Below are 13,012 nucleotides of genomic sequence, written 5' to 3'. Positions count from 1 at the left end.
GGAAAATTAGAAGTCCAGAGAAGTAAAAACTTATCCAGGGCAGTAGAGAGAGACAAAGTTAGGATAATATCTCTGTGGACTAGTATTGGTTTCTGCCTGTGCTTGACCCAAGCAGATCTACTCAGCCCTGGGCTGAGTGTTTCCACAACATTATAACAGCAGAATTGAAGCTGAAGAAAGTCCTGCTTTCTTGGGCCTCTCTGGCAAAGGAGCTGGACCACTTGGGTGGAAAGTTTTTAGTGACAGGTTGCTTTCAATTTTATGGTCATTCAAAAAGGTACTAGGTTAGCATATGACAAAATGAAGACTTTTCTTACCTTAGATTTAGCAAAAGACTTCGATTTATGTGCTAGCTTTTGTACCAAAGGAGACTGAGATACAGGTAAGATTTTAGGCTCTCCATGAGACAACCCATGCTAGCTGAAGTGTATTTCCATACAGTTGCTGTGTCAATAAAGGTCACAACTTAGCAGCTGCTCTGTATAATGCTCATAAACTCACATCTTCAAATATCCTCTGAAGTCTCACTCATTTAATTACTCCAATCATCTTGCAGCCTCTATCACCCTACTTGACCAGTCTTTATCACAGTGCATTGGTAAGTGCCATTAGTTCTGGTCCAACTGGGAATAACTATAACAGCTGTCTGTAATGTCTTAAAACACATCAAAACCCCACAAAAAGGAAGATAATAAAGATGCTTTTACAAGTCCTTGGGCAGGCTGAGTGCCCTTCTTCCTGTTTCCCTTTCATAAAGGGGGGAGAAAATTATATAATTTGACCATATTAGTCACTTAAACCAGTTATTTCTGTTTTATTCCAATGCTTACTAAAGACAGGAAAAGAAAAGAGGTGACTTTTGGAGAAGAAAGGACAAAAGGAAACAAGTCTCATTCCTTATTGCTAACCTCAGCAGAAGGTGACTAAACACTAACCTTGGCCATGACTGTAGGCATTAACTGCTAAATGTAACGCTCCAGTTACTTTTCACTCAACTTCCAGTCATGTGGAGCCAATCCTGGGCATGGAGAGGCAGAACCATTCCTTCACATAGTGTGGTAAAGACACTGTCCCTGTACACATTACTTTTAGACATGATTCGTGTCAAAACAGAAATAAATTCAGGCAGCTCCATTTTGCCTGAATTGGACTATTAAATTTGAAATTTAAATGGTCCCCTCCTACCTTGGCCATGGAAGAGGGTAAATATATTAAAGAATCATCTGCCTAAACACACAACTGTGCCAGAATAATGGGTTATAAGAAGGGCTTGACTCTACATAGTAAGAGTAATTTGTGGACCATTCAAAGAAGAGCTGGGCTGAATAATCCCAGGAGTGAGCGAGGGGGACTAAGGGTATGTGGACCCAGTGCTCAGATGTGCAATGGTTCATAGTTGTGGTTTGTCAGTTGTGGTCTGTTGGCCAAAATCAGAACCACTTGGCAACTCCTTTCAGCCAAAACGATGCAAGTTGAGCACCTGTATTACCTGTGGGGATCTGCATCCTGACATTGTTGATCTCACCTGCAGAAGAGGGAACAGCCTCTCCCCTCCTTGGCCATGGCCCAGTGGCCACCAGTTGGAGCCCTGAGCTTACCCTGGAGGTAGGGGGGCTGCATGCCATTTTGCAATGCAAACAACAATAGCAGGGCCAACTTAAACTCTAATCTCCCCTTTTAAATTGGCAGCTTAAAGTATTAAGGATACCAAGAGACAAAAAACAATAGGCTCTGGAGGTTGTGCAACTGAAATCCAGTTTCAGAGCTTTTCAGAGACCAAGGCCTCACACTAGTTCATGAGTACGAAGAGGCCTGGAAGTCAGTGCAAAAAAAGACAATAGAGGAAGAGAAGTTGTTCCTCAAGCTTCCAAGTCACATGGAAGGAGGTTGATTGTGATTTTGATACAATTATCAGCTGAATCTACTGCTAAAATACAGATAGTGACATAGGAAACAAAAGCAAGGACAGAAACACAGGAATAGCCAAGCCAAGCTCCCAGAGAAAGATCAGCCACAAAGGACCATGGCAAGGGGTAAACTTTGCTATTTAGGTAAGACCCAGGGAATCCATTTCTCCCCCAAAGATGTTCAAATCTATCTATACTGATGTCTTTATTCATGCTTAAATCCCCAAGAATAATCCATCAGCAACACCAGCTCCAGCTTACCCATGAAATCCTATTTGGAATTCAGTGATCAGGCCAGGAAACCCCTGGATGATGTTGGGAGGAGGAAGCAGCTAGAGGAGGTGTGTTGCTGTTCCCTGCAGCAGGGAGCTGGTGAGGATCACTCTAATAGGAGCAGTGGGACAGTTGATTTGGTTAGTGCTTGTTACAGACCTGGGTTTTATTTTTCACCCAGTTAGCTCTAAGCAGATGTTAGAATTATTGAATAGGAAGAAGTAAAATTGCTGGAATATGTCAGCCTACAAGAAGAATTTAATTAAAAGAATTCTAAATATAAATGTAGTTTAATGACACTGGAACTTAAGCATTTCCGTTTTGCACATCCTGCTAATAATGTTATTTTCTTTATAGCAATGTAGTCTGTTCTACTCCAAAAGGTTCAACCTCCACTGTGTGAAGGAAGACCTAAAGGCCTCTCCTTTGGAAATACAAGAAGATATGGATAAAAGAAAGCCCCAGCATAAATCCTGAAAAAAAATCCGGGATACAACACATAAATCCTGAAGGACCAAGAATGACACTTCTTTGGCTGGGATTTCTCCTCTCTCCATTTGGAGACTATCACGTTGCTCCTTTTAAAGAAGTGACCTTCATCAGCTCACTGTTACAGAACACAGTAACACATCTCCTCCATTTGGCTTGGTCTCAGACATCACTGTGCAGTGACTGCAGAGCCAGTGGAACAGCTCTGAGGTGGTGAGGAGCCAGAAAGGAGGGCAGGTGAGCCTGCTGTCTCCATGTAACATGCTTGTAGTAAAAAACTAAGCATGCAGCACAGGAACCATGTCCAAATTGTCACATTTGCTGTTGGTTTTGACACTCCTACAGTGTTATGAAAGTCTGAGAGGGATTTATCTGGCTTAGTTGAGTAGACATCCAGGAAAGTCAGTACAGACCAGTCATTACTGGCAATGCTGTCCTGGTAAGAGGCAGGGAATTGAAAGCTTTGGTTTTAAGTCTAAAATAAAACTGTTATGAGAAAATGTCACAGATACCCATAGAAATACCTACATTTTTCAGTATGATAATCTCAGAACCGTCCCAGCACTGAGACTTCTGAAGGTAGGTGCTCCTGTAATAAAATATTAATAAACATACTTACAGGTCACTTGCAATCACTTTCCACTCAACCTTCCAGTCCATGTCAGCATAGCAGCCAGAGAGGACTTGAATACATTCAATCTATGCTTTACAATAAAGGTGACTTCCTTCTCACTTCCACATCAGCTCATCTGGAAATAGAAAAGGTCCCTAAGTAAGCTCAAGTCTTTCCTGAACTGGACAATTAGACTTCAGCTGGAACAAGGATGTCAGGAACACAATTTCAGTCAAAAAAGGGTAAAAGGTTGTTATGGAAACAGCAGTTTGTTTAGCTCAAAAATTAGCTTCTCTGTTATCTGTGCTGACTGTCTTAAAAGAAGATTTAGGTGGTTTTGCTGTAAAACCAGAGTCAAACACCTTAGGGATATGTCTAGAATGTTCCCCAGTTACCAAATCGCCTTTGTACTTGAGTTTTTGTTAGTCATTGATCAAGAACCTGTTAGTACTTTAGCTGACATCTCTTTTTTCAACTCTTCTATCCATATAATTTGTCATATGACAACAACTAAACTTGACCATTTTAGTAGAATGAACAAGTGTGTGTTAAAAGACATTATTTCAAAGAGTTATTTTCAGTTCTTTAGGACATTTCAGTGACCTAAAAGCTTTCTTTTTTTCCTGAAAGGAGTATATTGGTGTCCTCTGTTAAAGCCTGGAATTCCTCACAGCGACTAGAGAAGCAATAATATATATCTATGTCTCAAATTGTGGAAAAAAGATCCATGTTATAAGTCAGCACCTAGAATTCCTTTTTGCAGTGACAGAACACGTCGCTTTCAAAGAAAGTGATACTACACTTGTTACGCTGGGCGGTGTTAGATTTCAGTTTCATGCTAGGCACACTGACTATAAATGCTATGCTGTATCTGCATCTGCTCTGTACAGACACCAGAGGCATGTCCTGTGCTAAACCCACAACTGCAAAGAGAGTGGGAGATGCCAGCGAGAGAATCGTGGCACTTCGCCGTCTTCGAATTGTAGTCTCATAATCAAGCTGACCAAGCAACATGGTTTTATGAGATCACATAATATGTTTATACCAGCAAACATACCTCGAAACATTTTATTTCCTGTATTTTACAGTGTTTGCAACAGGTTGTATCTTGACAGCAGGTTTTACAAGCCTGGCTAGTGCAGTTCCCACATCAGGGAGAACGTGCCTTTCGGCTCTCTGCCATTGGAGTCTGTCGTGGGCCCGTGAGCTGCACTCACTCATGTGCTGGGAAGCATCTTGTCTCTCTGAGCTGTTTTCCCTCCTGTTCAGCTGCCTCTGTGCCCTTTAAGACAAATGCAGTTAGCTCATTTATTTGCAGTCGTTAGCGTTGCATGATATAACAGAAGAGCCATTTAAAGCCCTCGGAAATTCTGCTGCCTTTAAGGACTTATTCAGTTGAAACGGAGGGGGAGTGGGCTCTGGATTAAAAGGGAGCAGAACTTTCAGTTCTCAGCAAACTACAGAATTTTCAGTTTGGGTCAGTACAGCTATTTAGCTTGCATACAAGAGAGAAAGACAAGTCAGGGATACCTCTCCATCACAGCACCTGGTTGCCCTTGTAGGTGAAGAAAAACCAGCAAGTACCACAGAGAGACAACAGATGTGTTCTGGCACCTCTGGTCCATGCTTTAGGAACAGAAGGCTGTCCGACATGCCACGTGGTATTTCCTGGAACCACAAGGGGCTATTGTCTGTGCCCAGATGTTAAAACTTACATATTCCACATTCTTGGATTCCCATCAAATGTGAGCATCATGGTCTCCGTATCATCATATTTTGGTGCACATGTGACTTCACAGCCCAAATGCCATCATGCCCAGCCTTTCCAGCTATGAGGCCTGCACTTCATGTACACACAGCCTTTACAGGCTGGTTTCATCAGGGTCTCTGAGTACCTTCTGGTGCTCATAATCAGGTCTTCCACCTTCCTGAGTGCAGCTGACAAAGAAATATGAGTCTTTAGCCTCTGTTGTAATTTTAACTTCAGCAATCTATTACCAGCTTCAAAAACCCCCAAATTCTGGAAGGAAAACTGTTACCTGTGCCATATTCTCCCAACAGTTTTAACTGGGGCCATGCTCACTGAATTTGTCAGGGCACTGCACTTCATACTGTGATGCTTCACGAGTATCACAGTGTACTTGATACCTGTTGAATTCCACAGATGTCTCAAATGAGCCCTGCAATCCATGAGGATGGAAGAACACAGCTGGATGGTGGGTCAACAGCAAACTTATGAAATACATACAGAAATATACATGCAACCTCTCTGTGCATGCCACACACCCACTCCTGTTTCAAAAGGTGTCTGACAGCACACCAGGAAGCATCAGCACTTCAAAGATGCTTCAAACATGCTGCCTTTAAAATGCCCTTGCAACATGCACATTTTATTACATAGTAAACACACAATACAATTTGTTAACAGATATTTGATGCTAAGACAAAAACATCTGGGCACCAGTCCCTCCAAAGGACCCTTCTATCTGCTTTCTGAAGCTCTTCTATGTGCCAAACTAAGGCAAATCAAGGCAAGGTACAATCATTCCCACCCTTACTGACAGTAGAGCAGCACAGAGCACATGTCTATGCCACAGGTACTGCTGTGGCAGGAGCCCTGACATGTGTCCCTGTTCCCAGGTGTGCCACCCCCTGCCCTGCCCAGCTCCTGATCCTGCAAACATTCACCCAGACTGTCCCTGAGCACCTGCAAGGGCTGCACAAGGGCACAGGACAGAACTGCTGCAGGGGCCAGGAAAGTTACTCAGCACACACTGCCCCAGGCCTGGCAGCTGCTGTGGGTAACACACAGAGGAGCCAGTGGAGGGGAACAAGTATGTTTGTCTCAACACCATCACACTGCAGTGAGTTCCTCTCCCAGAAATAAAAGATCAGCACAAGTCATTAAATTCGCTTTTAAAAATCCTTTATTTTTTTAAAACCATTAAGGCAAAAATCTGTATTTCAAATTAAGTTGGTTTACATTCAGCCTGAAAGGATTACTTTTTTGAAAGCACAGAGGTTCCTACCAGTCTCTGTAGAAACACTGTGAATTCAACCTCTTATTTTTAAAGAAGACGGAAAAAACCCAGAATGTAAGAAAGAAAAAAGTGTTTAGTTCAAGTTTTTTCATCCTAGATCAGTAGGCTGGTGACACTGGAGAATGCATCATTGTAGTTAGCTAGATGTAACTGTTACATTCACAAGTGCAGGAGTTGTCTTTCCTAAAACCCCCTGTGAGACCAGGGCTTCCATTCATCCTTGGAAGTGTCATTTGCATTGTTCTGGCAGAAAGAAACTTGGGAACTTGGCTTGAATTAGTGTTTTTTTTTTACTGGGGAACAAGCATTCCATGAGAATTAGGTTTGACTACTCCTTGCAAGAAATGTCTGCTCCTTCTAAGTTCTGTATTTACTGTAATAAAACATACCCCAAACCTCCTAAAAACAGGTGACTGGAAACAATGAGCTGGTTTTTTTTTCTCTTTAATATTGATATCTTGATTTAATTAACCACTTGTTAGCTCTAGTGATTAGGGTTGGCAAGGTTAACAAAACTGCTTTTTTGTGTCACACCAGATAACAAGGCCCTTGAGAAGGTGAGAGGCCTTTAACATCCTGACTTCATTATTCTGTGGTGTTACATTCCTAATGAAACTTCTGAACGACTGTTTGGAAGAGCTGTGAAACAGCCAGAGCCACACGGGATGCAGCTCATCCAGGAGCCCTTAAAGCAGACTTTGTCAAACCCCTGAGAGGGAGTTCTTGTGCAAACCCCTAATATTGGAATGCTGATTAGATCTGGTATTACTAAAGAAGTAGCTCAAGTTTCTCCTTTTAGAAGGGCCAAGGCACTGTGTCTCCACAAAGAGAGATGCTGTGTGGGGATACACCCGGGATGGGCCAGGGTGACCAGGTGTAGGTGTGGGCAGCTCTGGGTGGCTGTTTGTGTGTGAATCACCCACAGACAATGTGGCAATCTCCTCACAGCCCGGCAGCACATCCCAAACAGAGCCTGACTGGTGGCACTGCACCCCTCAAGGCAGCAGTCGAGCGCGGTGCTTGTGCGTTGCTGGTATGTTGGTGGGTCAGGATTTTCCCATCCTGCCAACCTTTTGTCTTTCAAGGGTAAAGAATGCCACGAAAACTCCCTGCCTTGAGCATGAGGCTGGTGTCTTTACAATGGTAGGGGTTATGGTACCTGCATATCCGACCTGAGAAAATACACCAAAGTACTGAAAAACACCTTAGAGTACCTTATGCTTGATCTTGCAGTCTGCATTTAAGGTCCAGCCTGTAATCAGATCAGTCTCTTCTGTGCAGACAGCCAGAGGCAGCTCAGCTGAAAACTGAGGTCCTTGCACTAAGGAACTGTTTTGAAACAACCCTGCAAGGGAATCTGACAAGATCAACTGACGCAATAAAGGAGTTCAAGAAAAAATCCCACCCCGGTTTCAGAAGCAGAAAAAGATTTAAAAACCCTGTGAGCACATTAGAGACAAGAAAGGAGGAAACACCCTTCCTTAGGGTAGGCTCAGTTAACACCAGGTTTGTGTTGTGCATTTGCAAAGTGAGGGCTCCGTTAGAGCCTCCCACAGGGTGTTCCATCACTACTGGCACCACTGAGAGACAAAGTGGCCACAAGTTACCACAAGGAAGCCCAGCAGAGCTTTTACAAACATGACACAAACATCTTAGGAGACAACATACCTGTATGGTGACACTGCCCAAGGGAAAACAGCAAGTTGCAGCAATTTGGGGAAATAAAACTTAACCTATTACCAACCGAAAGCAATAAGTACAAACATTGCTAGAACATCTGTAACAGGTTGTGCTTGTGCTAGCTGCTGTGTTTGGACTACAGCCAAGTAAAAACCTCTGAAAGGTTCCTCTGTCCCTATATCAGGATCCCTTAGCAGGATGCTCATCACACCTGCATCACAAGCCAGAATCCCTATGAGCAGGCTCTGAATTCATCTCCAGTTCACATCCTAAAGGAACACTCCTATAGAAAAGCCGATAATGGCATTTCAACATTTGGTTTTGTGCTGCCAAATCACAACATTTCGTTTTGTGCTGCCAAGTCACATGTCTGAAAATACATCTATAAAAGCTGCAGCTCACCCTCAGGGCAGGTGCAGGGCATAATCCTGAGTACACGTTGTTATTCCCAGCGAGCCATGAGTCAGTTCCTCACAAAACACCAGCAGCTTCTTTCAGCTCTGACTCCTAAGGAAAAGGAGTTACCATGCTGCAAAGCAACAGTGAGCTCAGTTCTACAAACAAACCTTCATATTGGTCAGCTCAAGTTGAAATGTTAAAAATCTGAGCTCGTTTTGGGATTACAGCTCTGCCTTACCTAGACTTACTTTTATTAGCATTAAATAAAAGGAAGTCTGTGTTCCATGTGAAAATATATTTTCAATTTTTGTGACAATTATCAACACCAAACACTAATAACTTGCAGAATTTGTGATAGTTCTTCACAAATGATACAGCAAGAAAGACCAGACAGGAATAAACAGCAACTTTTCTTTGACCTCAGCCCCTTCATCCTTAGCACATAAAAGTAAGTATTTCCTCACTGTACAAAAGGGTTCTCAGGATAAAGGATGTAACAAACATTTAAATTAAATAATTTACATGTTTTTCTTTAAGCACCTCTGTAATTAATTTAGTGAAAGTTTGTACCTTGCAATGATATTCTTGCATTTTACAAATCGAAACATGAAGAAATGGCATTACATTAAATTAAAGAAATCCCACAACACATAACAACATCAATAATCGTAGGTCAAACCCACATATAATTTAAGTCTTCAGTAAAAGAAGGATAATAAAGCTGATTAAACCTAGATACAAAAGTTATGTGCATCTGATTATCAGGACAGCACTTGAGATGTGAGCAAGCACCAGATACCACACTCCACCTTCCAGGCCAAAATCTCCTGAAGACAAGGGGTTTCTGGGGAGGACCATTATTTGTAAGAGCTTAAGCCTAAGCACTATCACAACAGCTGCAAAGGCATTGGTTAAATGCAGTTGCAGAATGTCAAGCAAGTCACAAGGAGCTTTTCAGGAGAGACAGAGCTGAAATGGTCCCTCTGCAGACACAGTGGGACCTGCCCCACGTGCTCTGCCTGAGACAGTGCCTATGTTTGTCCAGCCTTTCCATCAGAAATGAGGAGATTCAAATTCGATCACATGCGACTCAGCTCTTGTGATGAATAAATCTCCCCAAGTTTCAGCTGGTTGAATAAACAAACAAATGTTTAGATGCTTATTCTAAGCTCTTTGATCTGCAGCCTTGTGCCAGGTCTCTCACGAGAAGGGGATTAGTGCAACCACCAGTGCTCCCAAAACCAGGCAAAACTGCTCTCTGGCTACACTTCAGCCCTGCAGCAGCTGCTAGAGCCAAAGCAAGAAGGCACATGGAAATGGCAAGTTAAGTACAAGATATGGTTACTTTAAGTGCGACGAAAGATGCAATTTCTGTAACTGGAAACTTCCCTATCCCGTGTCAGTTTGTGGTTCGAACAACAGTGGGATTCTGAAATCTAGAAAGGTACAAAGCAACTGATTCTTTTTTTAAATGGCACCTTTAAAGAAAATATTTGAGAGAAGAATGAATGTCAGATTTCCCTAACACTTGACACAAAACCTTCCTTTTTTTTTTTGCCCTTCCCCTTTGCCTAAGTACCTAGGGCATCCCAATAAATAAATAAATAAATAACCCCCGAACAACCCTCAAAAATGAGGAAGCTGTAGGTTTGCTGAAAATTTAAGTCATACCATTGTTTCCCAGGATATTTCTCTATCTATCTGCTGTCTCTTGTCCTAAGCTGTTTGTGGTACCTGGCTGCTAACCAGAGGTCTTTCTTCAGTGCTAATGACAGTCAAACAAATTCTGTCGATAAGAATCAGATCCAAACTGTGCTAACAAGCCAATAAAACTAATACATTTTTAATCCTAAAATCTGATCACTTTATTTCCCTCCACAGAAGGGGTATTTCAAAATATTAGATGATCTGTACAAGGGGCAGATGCTGAAATAATAGATCATTAATAGATCTCAGACTATGTTCAGATTCCAAACTTCAAAAAAATGGATACAAATTGAGTCATTTTAAAATCTGCTTGGCCAAAGCTTCCACCTCTGGAAGGAGCACATGCAATTCCTTAAAAGCTAATATGTAGAATAATGTGGAAATTAAGAACTTCTTTTGCTCATTAATACTTGGGAATTGTCTGCCCTGTGTCACTCCCTGAAGTGACTGTGGGAATGTGCACAGGGCAGCAGTGTGGGCAGTGGAATCCATCTGGAATTTTGGGCTGTGTTAACATCTTGTTCATACTTCTGCAACTCAAGAGATGCATTTTTTTCTAGGTTTTTTTTTCCTCATTAAAGGTCTGCAATTTAATTTAAAACAGAAATCAAACTTTAGTGTCCAAGGAACTAGCCAAAAATTACTGCTTTTCAAATAGCATAAAAAAGGGGATCTGGAACAGGAAAAAAGGCAAATTATGCACTTTTCTAATGCTGATAATAGGACCTTGTTACAAGCAGCTGCTCAGATAGCTGAATATTAAGCTGTTTTCAATTCTTGATAGGTTTTTTTTTTCAGAATTTAAGTATTTATTATTAAATTTTCCATGTTCTTTATGTGCTTCACTAAAGTGTTTTAGCCACTTCTCAAAACAAGAGCAGGTAAAATAGGTTTTGCCCACACTGACTGTGTCTGATTTCCCTGAGAACCTTTTGTACACTCAGACTATAGAACACAACTTTGAAATTTGCCCTTTGCAAAAATCTGAGCTTTGGGGGGGGAGGAAAAATTTCAAGTTCTCATTATTTTTGAGACAACAAACTAACAGTTGGCTGCTAGAGCTTCATTATGCTGTCCCAGAATGGCTGGTATTTGATTTTTTTGCATTAGCAGTGTTGCCTATCAGTGATTTCCACGCTGGATGTTGTAGGTCTAACCCCACAGCTCCTGAGTGAAACAGGACTGACTGGGAGGATGAAGCTGCAGCGTTGCTGAAATGCTCTCTGTGTTTCTGAGGACACACTGCCTGCTGCTCTGAGACACAAAAGAGTCTGTGGGTTCCTGGCAAGACCAACACTCCTCTCTGATGGAAGTGTTCTCCTGTTCTCCTGCTGCCAGCAGGCAACAGGCAAGGGGAGGAAACTCTGCACATGCATTTACTGCTTCTACCCTGCCCTAGATGGTAAATTTGAAGCCTATGCTTCAATATTTTACACTTAAATATATCTGTCACTAAAACCTCTGCTCATGACCATCACCTGGATAAACCCAACTTGCCTTTAAACCTGTAAGTTATCCAATTTCCAGCTGTGCCCATGGGCCTGGACAGAAAAAAGCATTGCCACTGAAACAGGAATCACAGTGTGATGGTCTCACTTCACCAGTCTTGCTTAATTCTGGTGTCTTGCTAAGTGTCAAAGGTGTCTTGCTAAGAGTCTCCTGTCTTCAAATGTGCCACAATAAAACAAGTATAAAGTGTCCTCCTGTGCCACTGAAAGCTTAACTGTAGTGGAAATGCTCAGACTGACTCCTGATGCCTTGGTCTTATGAAACAGGAAGTAAAACCGGGAAACAATCATTGAAAATTACCAAAGAACCAAAAAGGCACAGAAGTAGCAAAGTGCCTTGTGTGCAGCTGCACTCTGAGAAAGGAGCCCCTAAAGCAGCAAAGTCAGGCCATTTCATTATAGCTTATTTTGCATCAGGAGTAGAGCTAGTACTATTGTAAAAATCAGTTTGCTCTTAGGAACTTGATAAACCTACTCCCAACTGTGCTGTCTTTCATACTATTACACAGTCCAACACCTACAAATACTGTTCTTGGTAAAATTGTCACCTTATCCACAAGGACAAAATTTGGTGAAATAATCTAGAGATTACTTCTCTCAACAAGGCCTAAGGAGAAATAGAAAGAAATATAGCCAAATGGATAAGTGGAAAAAATGAAGCAGCATATCCATCAGAAAGGTAAACAGGTCCAAACAACTCTACTGCCAAGACCCTTGTCAGGGAAGAAGGTGCCTTTCCTATCCAATCATTCCTTTGGAGTCAGCTATCACTGCAGCAGAATGCTGTGGAGTCAAAGTTCTTTGCTTTTCCTGGGCCAGGATCAAATATTTCTGTCTCTCCAAAACTCTAGCTAATTCAAAAAGGTATTTCCAAGCCAAAACTGCTTCTTGACCTATTACAAGTTCTCCAAAATACACAGGGTGTATGATATATTTTTCCTCAGGGATATTTTCACATTTCCTTAAAACACTTTTGAAAAAAGGGATTCCATCACTTTGACACATTTACTGTTCAAGAAACACCTGTAGGATCATCTCTGCTGTACTTCAGATAACTCTTTGGATTTTGTTTCATTTCATAAAGAACCATCTTTTGAACATGCTAATCCTAAAATATGCCAATGTAACACTACGTGAAGCTGTACATCATTTCATGGAACTAAAGCAGCAGTAAATCAAAGGTCTTTCCACTTCTAAAGAAGACTATGGACAGTAATATCCAGCCACTTGCTACACCTAGACCGAGTGCTGTAAGAGAAAGTATTAGTTGGTTTTCAGTAATTACCATTAGGCAAAAGTGCATCATCTTTCTGATTGTGCATATACCCGGAGGGGAGTTGCTGAATTTGTTACATTAAGTCTAAAACAACTAAGCCAAGAGGAAATACAATTTTG

The 13,012-nt window shown here is 41.7% G+C and overlaps 1 protein-coding gene across 1 annotated transcript in view; it reads left to right on the top strand.

Moving 5' to 3' along the window:
• Positions 1-2,657, top strand: part of CDPF1 (cysteine-rich, DPF motif domain containing 1) — an 8,444-nt gene extending 5,787 nt beyond the window's left edge. The window contains exon 3 of the mRNA XM_009082525.1: positions 2,538-2,657. Coding sequence (XP_009080773.1) covers positions 2,538-2,657 — 120 coding nt within the window. The remainder of the gene's footprint in view (positions 1-2,537) is intronic.
• The last annotated feature ends 10,355 nt before the right edge of the window (positions 2,658-13,012 follow it).

Source organism: Acanthisitta chloris, unplaced genomic scaffold (assembly GCF_000695815.1).
Source record: "Acanthisitta chloris isolate BGI_N310 unplaced genomic scaffold, ASM69581v1 scaffold16559, whole genome shotgun sequence".
NCBI lineage: Eukaryota > Metazoa > Chordata > Aves > Passeriformes > Acanthisittidae > Acanthisitta > Acanthisitta chloris.
Note: the sequence above shows the minus strand (reverse complement) of the source record. Positions and strands in the feature narration are given on the sequence as shown.